General features: G+C 61.9%; 2 protein-coding genes across 3 annotated transcripts in view; both read left to right on the forward strand.

The window, feature by feature from the left end:
• C1QTNF1 (C1q and TNF related 1) overlaps window positions 1-6,692 on the forward strand; it is a 37,595-nt gene extending 30,903 nt beyond the window's left edge. For both annotated transcript variants that reach the window (XM_056115795.1, XM_056115794.1), the window contains exons 2-4: window positions 4,792-4,951; window positions 5,613-5,746; window positions 6,054-6,692. In XM_056115795.1, coding sequence (XP_055971770.1) covers window positions 4,803-4,951; window positions 5,613-5,746; window positions 6,054-6,604 — 834 coding nt within the window. In that variant the 5' untranslated portion in view covers window positions 4,792-4,802 and the 3' untranslated portion in view covers window positions 6,605-6,692. The remainder of the gene's footprint in view (window positions 1-4,791; window positions 4,952-5,612; window positions 5,747-6,053) is intronic.
• Window positions 1-16,392, forward strand: part of PGS1 (phosphatidylglycerophosphate synthase 1) — a 305,261-nt gene that overhangs the window by 200,261 nt on the left and 88,608 nt on the right. The window lies entirely within an intron of this gene.

The raw sequence follows: 16,392 nt of genomic DNA on the forward strand, positions 1-16,392 counted from the left end.
GGCACTCAAGGCCAGAGCCCGGGAATCGTGGGGAGATCCCTGGTCTCTAGGGCGGCTGTGCGCGGGAGCTGGGGCTGGCAAGTCCCGAGGGGGGCGGTCCCGGCCTCAGGAGTGGGCCCCTGGCCAGCCCACCTGCAGAGGCTCAGCTCCACTAGCGGCCTCCTCTCTCAGCCGCCCAGAGCAGGCCGGCCGGCACCCGGCCTCACGGGAGGTGAAGTGAGGACGGCTGGTCAAGGCGAGCTTTGTTCCCACTGGGATGGAATCGCGGCCGGAGGCTGGGCTGGCAGGGCCGAGGCCCACAGTCTGGCGCTGGGCGGGGACCAGGCCGCCGGCTCCAGTCGTGCTGGAGAGGTGGGCAGTGTGGGGCAGTGGCCTCTCCCTCCTGCCCCTCCGGCCCACGAAGCCCTCGCCTCCCCGCAACGGGGGTGTCGGCAGAACTATCCCCCCTAACCACGGCCGACGGAGTCGGCACTAGGCCAGAGAACGTCCTGCAGAGAGACGGGACAGGCCAGCTCCGTCAGTGGGGCAGCCCACCCCCTGCATGAAATGCTGGGGGGCTGTGGGGAGGGCTCGAGACTCACCAAGGAGACCCCATCAGAGAAGGGAAAATTCCATATGACTCTGGACTCGGTGCTCGAGGCGCATCAGTCCCAGGCGGGCCCCCCAGGCCACTCCCCAATGGCACCCCTTGGGCCCCCCCCATCTGCTCCTCAGAGGCCTCCTGCCACAGGAAAAGCCCATGGAGGGTCCAGGCCGAGAGGGCGAGTCCCGGGGTCCCTTGCGCTCGAGGAGGCTGTGCAGGCCCCGCGGGAGCACTCGTGAGCCCATGCTGGGAACAGGCAGATGAGGTGTTTGTGTGGCCGGGGCCCAGCTCCTGGAAAGCGTCAGCCACGGGGCTGGCGGGAAAGGGCAGGGCCGGGCGGTGCCGTCCCCAGGGCCGCGGGCTGCGGGCCGAGCCCGATCGTGCCCACATCCTCCCTTGCTGTTTCCAAGCAGCGCCAGGGTTTGCCATCTCATGAGGCCATGGCAGGGGGACACGAGTGAAGATCGGGCCTTCCTGGGGTCGGCCAGAGCCTCCTGGAGGAGCCGAGGGCAGCCCACATGAAAACAGTCCCCCCGGGCGCTGGCCAGACTGACCAGCAGGTGCGCCCTGTGCCCAGTATGGGGTCTGGGGAAACCATGCCAGGTGCTGCTCACTAGTGCCCATCTCAGGCCCGCAGCCAGGGATGCCCCTGAGGTCGGCCCGTGCCCATGTCCAGCTGCAATGAATGGCCCCAAGACTTGGGTCCTGGGTCTGCAGAGGCCAGGGTCAGTGACCTGGCCCGCGCTCCCTGTCACCTGTGCCCTCCCCCCAGGGAAGCCCTTCCAGGTGGGCAGCAGAGGGCGGGGTGGGAGCGGGGTCCTTCCCGGGCTCCCTGCGTGTTCTCTCCAGCAGGCACAGGGCCCTGTGGTATCGCAGCTCCCGGAACGGGGGGACATGTTTGTTTTCCACTGGAGGCCACACCCAGGCCGCCACGCCGGACAGAGCATGTTATAAACACTCCCGCCCGGCGGCCCAGCGGCGCCCAAGCTTGCCCCGATCCTGGCCCCCGGGTCCCCCCGTCTCGAGCTGGGTGGAGACTCAAGCATAGATCAGGCCTGTCCTGGCTCTCGGCAGGTGCGGTCACAGCGGAAAGTAGGGGGCTCCAGGCCCAGCGTGCAGCACTTGTTCCACACCAAGCTGAAGGCGAGGAGCCCCTCGGGCCCCTGAGCCCTGCCCCCGGATGCGCGCTCCCTGACGGTCAGCTTCCTGGGGCCCAGAGCAGATGCCCCGTCCTGGGGAGCAGACCCCCTTCTCAGTTGGGGACACGTGGCAAAGACTGGGGGCGTATCTGATGATGTCATGGGCTGCACTTGATGGTCATATGTGGGGGTGAGGGTCACATGTGGAGGCAATGGTCATGTGTGGGGATGATGATCACCTGTGAGGGTGATGGTCACGTGTGGGGTGATGGTCACGTGTGGGGTAATGGTCACATGTGGGGTGATGGTCATGTGTGGGGCTGATGGTCACGTGTGGGGTGATAGTCATGTGTGGGATAATGGTCATGTGTGGGGGTGATAGTCACATGTAGGGGTGAGGGCTTTGGTGTCAATGGCGGAGCCCAGGGGTGCTGAAGAATGACTCAGGTGCAGGCTGAGACCCTCAGCACCCCAGAATACCTCTCGCCCCTTGGAGTGAATCCCATGTGACCATGAATGCAGAAAAGTGTTCAGAGAAGGGAAAACTCTGCTTCTTTCAAGCAGCAAAGATGCGGCGTTATGGGACAGAAGGGCTGATTATCACGGCGCCAAAGCGCAGAAACAGATGGACCCAGAGCATTTGATGAGACTGTGGGGCAGCTGGTGACCAGACCACTGCAGGGCACTCAGCTGGACGAGGGGGGTGAGACCTTGCATGGCGGCCCTGTTGGCTGGGGCGTGGACGTGGGGGAGCCCAAAGGCCAAGTGGACCTCGGCAGTGCCCGCGAGACGCGGAGCCAAATTCCAAAGCACGGCGAGAGGTTGGGGCTGGGGGAAGGCTGAGGGAGGGGGCGGGGGGATGGGTTGGAGCTGGGGTCTTGGGTCTGAAAGATAGTGAGGGACTTTGGGGGGGGGTCTGTGCGTTCTGGATCCCCCCCGCACCCCCAGCATTGAAACACCATCGAGGCTAGGACACGGCCCGTGTGGTTCAGCACATGCTCTGCAGGCTGAGTCAGTGTGGCAGTGCCCCCCTGCACCACTGAGAATGGGCCCCCCAAAAGGGGCCTCACATCAGCCTGTGGGGGCTCGTGGTGAGCGCGCGGGAGCAAGCAGAGCTGTGGGCGACGGGGCAGGCAGCCTTCTTGACTCTGAGGCTCATGTTGGGGTGGGGTGTGCTGGGGCTCCCCCTCCCACGTTGGCCCTGCAGGGACTGGAGGAGGTGGCAGGAATGTCTTGGACTCAGGTGAGCCCTCTCACACCAGGACCGGAGCACAGTGGCCTGTGGGGTCGGGCCCAGCAGGGAGGGCGCTGGAGAGGGGGTGTGGGCGGCATTGCCCACTTCACAGGGTCACTGGCCGAGGAGAAGCTTCTGGCACTCAGTTCCCCAGGGCTGGCAGGGGCAGCTCAGGCCTCAGACCCAGGCCCCCACTCTGCCCACCACGCCTCCTAGACCCCCATGAGTGGCTGTGGGCAGAGACAGGGCAGCGGCCCTTGGAACCCATCACAGCCGCATCCTGTATCTTGGCTAGGGCGGACCAGGCACCAGAGCCTACCCCAGATACAGCCCCCAGACACAGCCGACGCCCCAGACCCCAGGATCCAAGTCCGGGGCGAAAGGGCAGAGGCCCTGCATAGCTCAATGGGAAGCTCCAGGGCTCACCTCTTTCTAGAAGGAATGTCCATCCTGGCAGACTGCTGGGTGCCTGAGTGGGCGGTGACCAGCTCCAGCACCCCGACTTCCTGCGGCTCAGGGTGCTCACTGGCACCCCTGGTGGCCAGAGTGGGACTTGCAGCCACTTTCCTCCCATGTGCCTCTAGGGCTGGGGGATGCCAGACGGAAACTCTGGGGGGGCTTGGCCCACCGTGCTCAGGAGTCTGGCCCCAGGCGGGCCGACGGGGTCTCCTGGAAGTGTGAACCTGAGCATGGGGTGTGAGCCAAGAGTGACCGTGAGCGCGTGCGTGCGTGTCGAGAGCATGCGTGTGGACCGCAAGGGCAGGGCCAGGCAGGGGCAAGAGGGGAGAGTAGGAGAGCGTATCCTGCAGGGCACACCTGCTATGCGAGAGCCCATGTGCCCGAGAGGCCAGAGGGTGTGAGTGTACGTGGGAGTATGCAGAAGGAACATGGGTGTGCGGATCAGTGTGAGGATGAGGATGAGTGTGGATGGGTGTGAGGGTGTGCAGAGGTGTGTGACTGCAAGTGTGTGTGCAGGGGTATGTGGGTGTGCGCGTACATGGGTGTGTGTACGAGGGTGAGTGCATGGGTGTGTGAGTGTGTGTGCATTGGTGTGTGTGGATGGGTGTGTAAGTATGTGAGTGTGTATATGAGTGTGTGAATGGGCACAAAGTGTGTCTGCATGGATGTGAGAGTGTGTGCATGGGTGTGTGCATGAGTGAGAGTGTGTGCATGGATGAGTGAGTGTCTGTGCATGGATGTGAAAGTGTGTGCATGGGTGAATGTGTGTGCATGTGTGAGAGTGCATGGATGTGAGTGTGCATGGGTGTGTGCATGAGTGAGTGAGAGTGTGCATGGATGAGTGAGTGTGTGCATGAGTGTGTGCATGAGTGAATGTGTGTGTGAGTGAGAATGTGTGAATGGGTGTGTGCATGAGTGAGAGGGTTTGCATGGATGTGTGTGCGTGGGTGAGTGTGTGTGCATGAGTGAGAGGGTTTGCATGGATGTGTGTGCATGGGTGAGTGTGTGTGCATGAGTAAGAATGTGTGCATGGGTGAGTTTGTGTGCATGGGTGAATCAGTGTGTGGATGGGTGAGTATGTGTGGATGGGTGTATGAGTGTGAGTTTGTGTGGGCGTGTGAGGTATGTGGGCCGTGTGTACGTATATACCACAAGGGAACATGCAAACACATGTGGAGTGGCGGTGAGCACACAGGAGTCCTGGGTGTGTGCACATATGTGGGAGCATGTATGCATGTATATGAGAGCATGTTGGCGTGTGTGCACATATGTGGGAGAGTGGCAACATGCTGCTGAGTGGCCTGTGGGTGGGGTGGGTTGTGCGGTGCTCCCCACCCGGGCAGGCCCTCCTCACTGTCCTTCTGTGGCTCCCGCAGGGCCTGGAGGGATGATGGGGCCCCGAGCTCTGGCACTCACCCTGGCCAGCTGCCTTCTGGCCCTCACCTGCGACACGGTGCTGGCCCCTGTGCCACATGAGCACCCAGAACCCCTGGAGCAGGAGACGACCACGGGGCCACCGCTGGAGCACACTGAGCGGTAAAGGGCTGCAGCCCCGGGGCAGCTTGGACCTGGGCCCAGGCGATGTGGCCAGAGGGGTGTGGCCCCCAGGGCTAGAGACGCTTTTGTGGAAACCCCCTGGCGCCCACCCAGCCCCAGGGACCGCAGGTCTGCCTGAGGGGGGCAACCACGGCTGCAGGGAGCCTCCCGCAGCCGCCAGCCTGGCTGTGCCCAAGAGGGGCCCAGGCCTCCCACCCTCCCTAAGTGGCGCGGCGGGGAAGGATCCCCGACGTCTGCTTGGAGAGCCTGGCGTTTCGAAAGAGCGGGGGTGCCCTCCGAATGTCGTGTCCTCATCGGGGCGCGCTCAGTGACACACGGACTCGAGGCTGCTCCCTCCGAGGTGTTTGCAGGAGCACAAGCAGCGAGCCGGCCAAAGGCCGGCGCACACGCGGCCGGTGCAATGCGGCGTTGTGCCAGGAGGTGGCGGCATGGAGCCGCCGGGCCGCAGCCCCGCGCCAGCCTCTGGGGCCTGGGGGCTGACCCCTTCACACCCACCCGCACGGTGGCAGTTTCGCTGCCTGGCCACGCGTCCTGCTGACTCTTCCTTTAGAGTCCCAGAACTCCCCCAGATCCAGGCTGGGTTCCCGCTGACGGGCAGCGGAGGGGGTTCCCGACTCACGGGATGTCTGTGTTCCCCAAGTGTGGAAGAAAAACATGAAAAATACAGCCCCGGCCAGGACGAGGAGACCCCCGCCTCCCGCTGCTTCCGCTGCTGCGACCCCAGCCCCGCGCTGTACGCGGCCGCACCCCAGATCAACATCACAATCCTAAAAGGTGAGGCTGCAGAGGGCCGGGGGCTGCTCTGACCCCGAGGACAAGACGGACCCTCGGTGGGGGCAGAGGGCGGGAGTGAGGGGCGCCCGGGCTCAGAGCAGAGGGAGGGGCGAGCAATCTGCAGCCCGCGACCGCCCGCGGAGCCGAGAACCCGGCCACAGCACCCCCCGCTTCTGGACCACCCCCGCCCACGCGCCCAGACCTCCCGGGAGGCCAGAGGAGGCCCAGAGAGCAGCTCTGGACGCAGGGGGCCGGGCCGGCGAGTGGGGTGCGCTCGCGCCACGCCCCGCGTGTTCTGTCCCCCCAGGTGAAAAGGGGGACCGCGGGGACCGCGGCCTGCAGGGGAAGTACGGCAAGACCGGCTCGGCGGGTGCCCGCGGCCACGCGGGCCCCAAGGGGCAGAAGGGGGCGGTGGGGGCCCCCGGGGACCGGTGCAAGAACCAGTACGCGGCCTTCTCGGTGGGCCGCAAGAAGCCCCTGCACAGCACCGAGTACTACCAGCCGCTCATCTTCGACACGGAGTTCGTCAACCTCTACGGCCACTTCAGCATGTTCACGGGCCGCTTCTACTGCGCCGTGCCCGGCGTCTACTTCTTCAGCCTCAACGTGCACACGTGGAACCAGAAGGAGACGTACCTGCACATCATGAAGAACGAGGCGGAGGCCGTGATCCTCTACGCGCAGGTGAGCGACCGCAGCATCATGCAGAGCCAGAGCGTCATGCTGGAGCTGCGCGAGCTGGACGAGGTGTGGGTGCGGCTGTACCGCGGCGAGCGCGACAACGCCGTCTTCAGCGACGAGTTCGACACCTACGTCACCTTCAGCGGCTACCTGGTCAAGCCGGCCGCCGAGCCCTAGCCCCGGCCAGGGAGCTCTAGCCCCGCCCCAGCCCCGCCCCCGCCAGGGAGCTCTAGACCAGCCCCGGGACCGGCCCCGCCCCTGGAGCGCTAGCCCCGCCCCGGCCCCGCCCCTCCCCGCCCCCGAGAGCTCTAGTCCCGCCCCAGCCCCACACCCCCGCCCCCGCGAGCTCTAGCCCCGCCCCTCCCCGCCCCATGCGCCGGCCCCGGCCCCCTGCGAGCCCTAGCCCCGCCCCGTCTGTGGCCACGCCCCCTGCAAAGCTCACTCCCTTGAGCCCTAGCCCCGCCCCAAACCCGACCTGACCCTCCTCTCCCCGGCCCCGCCCCTCACCCCCCCACCTCCCCCTCCCCCGCCCCCCGGCTTTGGGACACCCCTGGTGGGCTCATGCCCAGGCTTTGGGGTCTCCGTGGAGGACGCCTGGGGGTTGACGGGGCAGAGACCTGGCCGGAGACCCTCCCGGCTCCGACCCCCCAGGAGGCCAGTGCCCTGGGCTCCCGCGGGGATCAGCGGGCTGTGGTGGCCAGGGGCACGTCCACACCCCAGACACGGCTGTGGCCCGGCCTGAAGGACCAGCCGGGGCGGGCGGGGGCAGGAAGGGCGGCCTGGGGGTCAGAGCAGCTATGGGCAGACACTCCCCAGAGCAGCAAAACGGGTCCCTCCCGGCACTGCCCGCCCCCTGCCCCACGCCCCGCCAGGCCCCAGGAGCCCCCCCCCCCTCCCCGCAGGGCCCCCTCACATCCTCTGTCCCCTCGCAGCCCGTCTCTGCACTCAGCCTCCTGAGCCGGGGCTGCTGGTAGACTTGGTGCTGGGGCCCGTCCCTCCAGGAAGGAGCAGGGTGACTGCTGGCCCCTCACCCTGACCCCTCACCTCACAGGAGCCTCCTTCCTGCCATGAGTAGTGGCCTGTGCTCTGCACTCCCACGGGTTGGCTGTGGCCAGCATGCCCGTCCCTGCTGCTGTGGGCTTTGCCCGGCCAGCGGCCTGTCCTGCTTTGCGCTGCTGCCGGGCTCTCTCTGAAGCATTAAATGTGGAACTTGTCTCAGCGCCCCGACTCGCCTCCTGCTCACTAAGTGCCCCGTGCCCACCCAACCCCAGGGCATCGGTGGGGGTTGTGGGTGTACCCCATGGGGCATGAGGGAGTGAGCCCCCGGGTAGGGGAGCAACACACTCTCATTCCAGGCCTGGAGGTCTGGGGCTGCTGTGCCCGCGTCGGCTGCAGGGACCTTCCCGGTGCCCTGGGCTGGAGGCCGCAGCCTCTCCTCGCCGACGTGGATCCTGCCTGCCCCAGCACCCCCCTCCCACTCTTTAAGAATGGCCTCTGGGTTCAGGGTATGCCACACCCACAGGGGCTCCTCTAGGGATGCTCAGTGCTGGACACTGCCCCCTGTGCCACCGAAGCTCCGTGCCCGCTCCGGGCCTGGAGCTCCCTCACACCAGCTTGGGCCTCAGATAGTCCTGGGCCAGGACCTCACCAGGGCCAGTGGCCTCCACAGATGATCCCCCAAGAACTCAGGGCACTTGGACATGGTTGAAAGATGAAATTCTGCACCACCAGGAAGGCCACAGGCAGTGAGGGCCACGCGGGGAGGGGTCGGGTCTGCAGGCCACACGTGTGGCATGGGACACGGCTCTCGCATGAGCGAACCATGATGTGGAGGCGGACATTCCTCGCGTGTGTGGGGCCCCGCCCCCCCCCCCCCCCCAAACATACAGGGACAACAGAAAAAAAACTTGGTTTAAAATGGGCAAGAGGTGGGGCTGGAGCAACGGCACAGCGGGGAGGGCATTTGCCTTGCACGCAGCCAACATGGCCGACCCGGGTTCAATTCCCAGCATCCCATATGGTCCCCCGAGCACCGCCAGGAGTGATTCCTGAGTGCAGAGCCAGGAGGAACCCCTGAGCATCGCCGGGTAAAAGGTAAGGTAAAGGTAAAGGCCCTCCCGTTGATCGTCGATTTGCTCGAGCGGGCCCAGTAACGTCTCCATTGGAGACTTTGTTGTTACTGTGTCTGGCATATCGAATACTCTCGGTAGCTTGCCGGGCTCTCCGAGAGGGGTGGAGGAATCGAACTCGGGTCGGCCATGTTGGCCGCTTGTAAGGCTTGTAAGGCTTGTAAGGCTTGTAAGGCTTGTAAAGCATCGCCGGGTATGACCCAAAAAGCAAAAAAATGGGCAAGAGGGGACTGGAGTGATAGCACAGCGGGTAGGGCGTTTGCCTTGCACGCAGCCAACATGGCCGACCCGGGTTCAATTCCCAGCATCCCATATGGTCCCCCGAGCACCGCCAGGAGTGATTCCTGAGTGCAGAGCCAGGAGGAACCCCTGAGCATCGCCGGGTATGACCCAAAAAGCAAAAAAATGGGCAAGAGGGGACTGGAGTGATAGCACAGCGGGTAGGGCATTTGCCTTGCACGCAGCCAACATGACCGACACAGGTTCGATTCCCAGCACCCCATATGGTCCCCTGAGCACTGCCAGGAGCAATTCCTGAGTGCATGAGCCAGGAGTAACTCCTGAGCATCACCGGGTGTGACCCAAAAAGCAAAAATAATAATAAATAATAATATGGGCAAGAGGCCAGAGCGACAGCACAGCGGGGAGGGTGTTTGCCCGCACACAGCCAACCTGGGTTCAATCCTGGAAGTCTGTAGGGTCCCCTAGCACTGCCAGGAATGATTTCTGAGTCCTGAGCCAGGAGTCACCCCTGGGCATCGCTGGGTGTGACCCAAAGAGCAAAAATAAAAATAAAGTAAAATGGACAAGAGAAGCACCCAGAGGTGCCAGAGCACAGTCTCTGCATGCAGGAGGCCCCGGCCCATCCTGGCACCACATAGCTCTGAAGGCCGTGGCTGGCCATTGAGCACTGAGCTGGGAGTACCCCCCAAGCACCATTGGGTATAGCCCCCAGACAAAAATAAGTGAAAATAAATAGGCCAGGATCTTATAAGCATTCTCCAAAGACGGTCCAGAAATGGCCAGTCAGGGGCTGGAGTGATAGCACAGCGGGTAGGGCGTTTGCCTTGCACGCGGCCAACCCGGGTTCAAATCCCAGCATCCCATATGGTCCCCTGAGCACCGCCAGGAATAATTCCTGAGTGCAGAGCCAGGAGTAACCCCTGTGAATCGCCGGGTGTGACCCAAAAGACACAAAACAAAACAAAACAGAAACGACCAGTCAGTATGTGAGAACGTGGGACGCGCAGCCCCTCCGGAAAATGGTCTGCCATGTTCCCCAAGCGTCCAGTGGCGCCGCCCAGGCAGCCCAACCATTCCGTATTCGGGCGTCTCTGCCCCCAGGAGCGGAGATGTGGCCTGAGCCTTACCCGCGTTGGCCTGTGCGGCCTGAGTGGACACGTGGCCAGCTGGACAGCAGCTCTCGTGCCCGGAGGAGGGGAGGTGGTCACGAGCAGCTAGCCTGCAGCTCCTCCACGAGATTCCCCATCCCAGCTCCTGGGGGCCCTGGACACAACCTGGCTCGGCCAGGCTGAGGCTGCTCTTTGGGTCAGAAGGGGGCGCCCTAGGGAGGGGTAAAGTGGCCCCGAACATGCTTCATTTTCTTAGGTCTGGATTTAGGGGCCACACCGGGCCATAATCAGAGCTTGGCTCTGTGCCCAGGGATCACTCCTGACAGGGACCATTTGGGGTGCCGGGGATCAAATCTGGCGTGGCTTGGTTGGCAAGCTCCCTACCCGCTGGACTCTCGCTTCAGCCCTGAATTGCAAATTTATTTTAATTTCATTCATGGTTTTGGTTTTTGAGCACTGCCACCATGCCTGTCAGAGCCCAGGGTTTACTCCTGACTCTGTGCTCAGGGATCACTCCTGGCGGGGGTCAGGGATTATTTGGGGTGCCGGGATCAAAGCTGGGTTGTCTGTGTGTGGGGCCAGCGGCTTCCTGCTGTATTATCTCTCTGGCCCCCCCAACTGCACACTTTAATTTTTTTTCTAGCCACACCCAGCCATGCGCAGGGCTTGCTCCTGGCTCTGTGCCCAGGGGTCACACCCGGCAGTGCTCCTGGGACGAAACCAGGGTCAGCTGACTCCAAGGCCAACGCCTCAAGCCCTGTGCTGTCTCTGACCCTGAATCGCACACTGTAAAAGCCATCTCCCCAAGCAGATATAAAAAGCAACCCTCCCACCCAATAAAAATAAATTATAAAAGCAAAGTGCCCCCACAGCCTGTGCCTCGCCCTTCCCCGGGAATAGTGCCCTCCCCCAAGGCGACCCTCCCAGCCGCCCCGCCTGGCTTCAGGGCTGGGGGCCAGGATGCAGGGTCCCATGGGGTTGGATGGGCTGCATGTGCTGAGCTCACTGACTGGGAGGCTGACTCGGAGCATTCCAGAAGGCCCGGCTCTGGGCCTGGCTCCCTCTGCGCCCGCACAGCTGCAGGAAGCGCTGGAAAGTGGCTGCGACCTCAAATGCCCGGGCGGGCGGGCGGCAGCCGGCCAAGGGGGACAGCGCTGGCCAAGCTGGGCGTTACAGAGTCAGGAGTTCCCGCCAGCTGATCTGTGGGTCTACCCACGCCCACGCCGGGAGGGGAGGGTCCAGGGTCCGGTGGCTGCTAAAACGGCACCAGGGGCTGGGGGCACCACCTAGCCCGGGCAATGCCAGCAGTGTCTTTGCCTCCACCAGGAAGACCAACAGGCTTGCCGTCCTGGTGGGAGACAGGCTGGAGCGGGCAGGAGAAGCAGAGGGCGAGGCGGGCGGGAGGGGCGGGGGCTACAGCGGGTGCCATGGGCGGGAGCAGACAAAGGGGGGGTCTCAAGGCAGAGAGGGGGTGACACTGCTTTCAGAGGAAGGGGAGTCAATCTATAACAGGACCCCCCCCTTCCCCGCACACAGCTGGAAGGCAGGACAGGGTTTAATCAGGGGCTGGAAAAATAACGAGTCCTGATCCCAAAGCCTGCTCCAGCGTGGACCCAACAGAGACCTGCCTCTCTCTGTCTCTCTCCTCTGTCTCTGTCTCTGTCTCTTTACGTCTGTCTCCATCTCTCTCTCTGCCCCTCTCTGTCTCTCTCCATCTCTGTCTCTGTCTCTCTCCATCTCTGTCTCTCCCTCCCTATCCCTCCCTCTCTCTCCTTCCCTCTCCCTCCCCCTCTCTCTCTTTCCCTCCCTCTTTCTCCCTCTCCCTCTCTCCCCCTCTCCCTCTATCTCTACTTCTCTTTTCTGGGGAAGGATTTGCCCCTCCTGCCTCCGCCAGTGCTCCGCGGCTGGTCCTGGCTCTGTGCTCAGAAGTGCCCCCTGGTGGTTGCTCAGGGTTCCCGGTTCCCCCAACACAGTCAGAGCAGGAGAAGTTGCCCTGAAAGACTGCACAAAGGGGAACTGATCCCCAAGGGAAGGGAAGCAAAGTCGTTGGAACAGAGGAGGAGGAAGTACCCCGCCAACGCTGAGTAAATACTGCCCCAGGAATGGACTGGCTTGGGAGGAAGCTTGGAGGGTCCTCAAAAGGTCAAGCATGTCCGAGAGAAACAAGGCACCGCCTGACGACCTGGCGCAGGACACCACACACAGGGTCCCCAACAAGGGATCCTGACATGTGCACAGAGATGCACGCGGGAGAGAGGGAAACAGGGTGAAGGAAAGAGAGGGGGAGGGAGAGAGAGAAGAGGGAGGGAGGGAGAGAGAGAGAGGAAGAAAGAGAGGGACTGAGAGGGAGAGGGAGGGAGAGGGAGGGAGAGGCTCCCCCAGGCCCTGTCATGCTCCAAGACGGTGAGGCTGGGCTGGCTCAGGGAGACTGGGTTGAAGCCAGTGTGTCCAGGGGTGAACCACAGCACCCCGAACCCTGTGTCCGCAAGGTCCTTAGCCATAGAAATACTTGGGAGAGTTTAAGTCAGCATATCGCAGGCTGCAGAGCTGGTCAAAGGTGTGAGCATGAGGCATGCAGGAGGCGGGTTGGATCTCCTGGGCCATTCGGTCCTCCAAGCTCAGCAGCCTCTGAGCACTGAACCGAGAGCAAAACCCGAGCACCACAGGACTGGCCCAAAAATCCAAAAAGAAAGAAAATCTTCAGTGATTTGTGGGCTGGAGAGACAGTACAATGGGTAAGGTCTCACTCAGCGCCAGCCTGGGCTCACTCCTGGTATCATGTGTGGCACCCTGGGCCTCCCTGAGAACAGCTAGGTGGGCCCCCAAACCAAAAAATATGTATTTATGCATTGTAAACACATTGTGAGATCTCCAAGCCTGCTCAGATCTGGACTGGGCCCCCGCACCTGGCTATCGTCACCGGGGCCCTTTGGAGGGGGGCAGGTTGAGTTTCCCTCCCTGCCCCGAGTAGAGCCCCGGCAGCCAAAGACCTCCGGAACCAGCCACAGCCATGCTTAAGACCACTCTCCACAAGTTCGGACGACCCTCACACATGAAGGAACTGGCAGAGGAACCCAGGCATGCAGGACCCGGGGCTGAGATCTCCAAGCCTGCTTGGATCGGGACTGGGCCTCCTCCACCCAGATCCCCCGTCTTCCAGTAGCTAGGCATTACACCCACCAACTGCCCCTGGCACCGTGTTATCCCATCAATGGCCAAGACCCAGAGACTATAAAACCCAGCTCCTGGAAGTGAATGCGGCTGCACGACACCTTATTATCTAGTTCTTACTCTTGGAGAACCCAGCAGGCTACTGAGAGTATCCTGCCCACACAGCAGAGTCTGGCAAACTCCCCATGGCGTATTCAATATTCCAAAACCCAGTAACAATGATGGGTCTCATTCCCCTGACCCTGAAAGAGCCTCGAACGTGGCACTTTCTAAAATCTCAGGGCTAGGATGAAGGAGACGTCACTGGTGCCTGCTCGAGGAAATCAATGAACAACAGGACACCAGTGATACAGTGAAACACATTCTTAACGGCCATGGCGTCTGCGTTGGAGGATGGTGGCCAGTCACTAGAGGCGGCCCCATGTGGAGAGGTGGACACTTGTCTTGTGGAGAGGGACATGTCCAGGTGCCTTGGGCTTGAGTCTGACTCAGAGGCCGGGCCACCTGCTACCCGGGTCAGGATCTCCAGGGGCCACCAACACAGGTGGCCCTGGGCCAACTGGGAAGGCACGTGTCTGCGTGTTGGCTGAACCTGAGTGTCACCTGCAATGTGGCCAGCCTGCAGTCGGTGTCCACCCCCAGGCACACAGGAAATAAACACTCGGAGGAAGCCAGGAGCCCTTGATGCCTCGTAGTGGTCCAGCTGAGGTCCCAGACAGCAGGCCTGGAGGCAAGGTCCCCTGGGTCTCTGCACAACCCCACATGCATCGGGAAGGTCGCCTGTGAAAATGACAGGCTCACAGACTGTCATGGAGAGTGGTATTTTTTAGTTTGATTTGTATTTCTTTGATTATTTTTTTTTTATTGAATCACTGATAGAGTTAAAAAGCTACCCATGATCGGGTTTCAGTCAAACAACTTTCCAACACCCATGTCTTCACTAGTGTACATTGCCCACTGCTAGGGTCCCTGGTTTTCCCCCAGTAAGCCCCCGCTAGTCTGCCTCTACGGTAGGCACTTTCATTATTCTCTCTCCCTCTCTCTCCCTCTCTGTCCCCCTCCTCCCTGTCTCTCTCCCTCCCTCTTTCTCCCACTCTCTCTCCCCCCTTCCTTCTGGGCACTCTGGTTTGCAGCACAGGTCCTGAAAGGTTACCATGAACATCCCTTTGCTTCCTTTCAGCACTGCCTTCTTGTCCAGAGTGACCATTTCCCGCTACTATTGTGATAGTGGGCCCTTCGCTGTCCATTAACTGCCCAGTGATGAGCTTCCAACCATGGACCAGTCCTCGTGTCCTGTCTCCTACTCTGTTTCCTTTCTATATTCCAGATGAGTGCAGCCAACCTGTCTGCCCCCTCCCTCTGACCAGCATGAGGCTCCCATGTTCTGGCCCCGAGTGTCCCGGGGCCATGCCTCATCTTGGGGGCCACACAGGGACGAATAGGATGTGTGCTGGGGTCTTGCTGGCAGGCCCCTTTAGGAAGGCAGACCTGACAGTGCTCAGGACTTACTTCCGGCCCTGGGCTGGGGGCAGTGCCTGGTGGGGGCTGGGGGAGGGATGGCCACTTGGATGCAATGCCGGAATCAGAGCAGGGGCAGGTGGGGCGGCGCTGGCCATCAAAGGGGAGACCACAGCCGCCAGGTCCAGCTTTATCTGCGCTGCCAGGTACAAACAGCAGCAGAAAACAACGGCGGCGCCAACGCTCCCCTCTAAGGAGTAGGGGTGTAGAGTGAGGAAAATCCAGCAAGGGGAAGAAGGGATGCGACGGAAGGCAACCCTCCTGCCACGACATCCGTCATGCATCCATCATGTATCCGTGATGGCCACATTGGGCCCCCAGTCCGCTGCAGAAGCCATCTCCTTCTCCGCAGGGACCTTGAACATTCCTAAGAGCAACCAGAAATGCCCAACTGGAGGCGGGGTGGGGGGGTGGGGGAGTGGGGGTCGCCACCTGGGAAGCGCACAGATGTCTAAGTATAAAGATTACAGCCCCACGAAGGGGCGGGGCATCTGGAGGGCGGGGCTTGGCTGGCCACGCCCCCGCCCTCCCATGACTCAGCTCATTGGCTTTTCCTCCTCCCTGCCCAGGAGGCGCGGGGGCTGGAGGGGGGGACATTCCAGAATGTTCTCACCCCCAATCCAGGTTGGTCCCCTAACAACCCATCCTTAGGGCTTTTCTTAAGAGGCCTCAATAATACCAAGTCTAAAATGTTTTTTTGTTGTTGTTTTTGGGTCACAGTTAGGGATGCTCAGGGTTTACTCCTGGCTCTGCACGCAGGCATCACTCCTGGCAGGTGCTAGGGGACCCTACGGGATGCCGGGGACGGGATGCCCGGGATGGAACGCTGGTCAGCCACGTGAAGGACCAACACCCTCCCAGCTGCCCTATCACTCTGGTCCCTCTAAGATTTGTTTTGGTTTTGCTTCTTGTGTTTTCTTGAGTCACACTTGGCAGCGCCCAGGACTCACGCCTTCCCTTTGTGGGGGCGGGCACACCTGACAGTGCTCAGGATCTGTTTACTTCCGGCTCTTTTTAGAGGCGGGGCAGCGCCCACCTGGCGGAGCTCAGGGCTCTCTCCTGGCATGCTTTGGGGACCGTGTGTGGTGTGGGGTTGACCCCAGGTCTGCGGTGTGCACAGCTGTAGGTCCTCCTCTCGGCAGTATTGCTCGGGGCCCTCTCTTGTTTGTCTGAAACCCTGAGGCATGCAAAGAGTTCAAGGAGCTCCAACCGGAGCAAGACCAATGTCCAGATCTTGTTATACATCCCGAGCTGCAGGGTCCCGAACGACAGGCCCCGGCGTGCACTCGGCTGGCAGGAGCAAAGCAGGAAAAAAATCTGTGCTGGGGGTCTAGAGCAATAGCACAGCAGGTAGGGCATTTGCCTTGCACGCGGCCGACCCAGGTTTGATTCCCAGCATCCCATATGGTCCCCTGTGCACCGCCATGGGTAATTCCTGAGTGCAGAGCCAGGAGTAAACCCTGTGCATTGCCAGGTGTGACCCCAAAAACAAAACAAAACAAAACAAAAAAAAATCTGTGCTGGAATCCTGACATGATAGGGGCCTCAGCAAGAAATGAGAAGACACGTTCTCCCTCCCCTCCTGGGGAGACGCAGTTGCGAGGAGGTAGCAGAGGGCACAGGTTTGCTGGTCCACAGCACCGGCAGGAAAGTGCATCTTCGAGGCCACCAAGAAGGCTGAAGCGTCCAGCACACGCGCCCGGGGCTGCTGCTGGTGCTCGAAATCCCACCACTCTCCCAGCACACCTGGAAACAAGCGCGTAAAAGAAGCACCAAACTGCAGAACTCAGACCAG

This window comes from Sorex fumeus, unplaced genomic scaffold, assembly GCF_029834395.1.
Source record: "Sorex fumeus unplaced genomic scaffold, SorFum_2.1 ptg000029l, whole genome shotgun sequence".
NCBI classification, from domain to species: Eukaryota; Metazoa; Chordata; class Mammalia; order Eulipotyphla; family Soricidae; genus Sorex; species Sorex fumeus.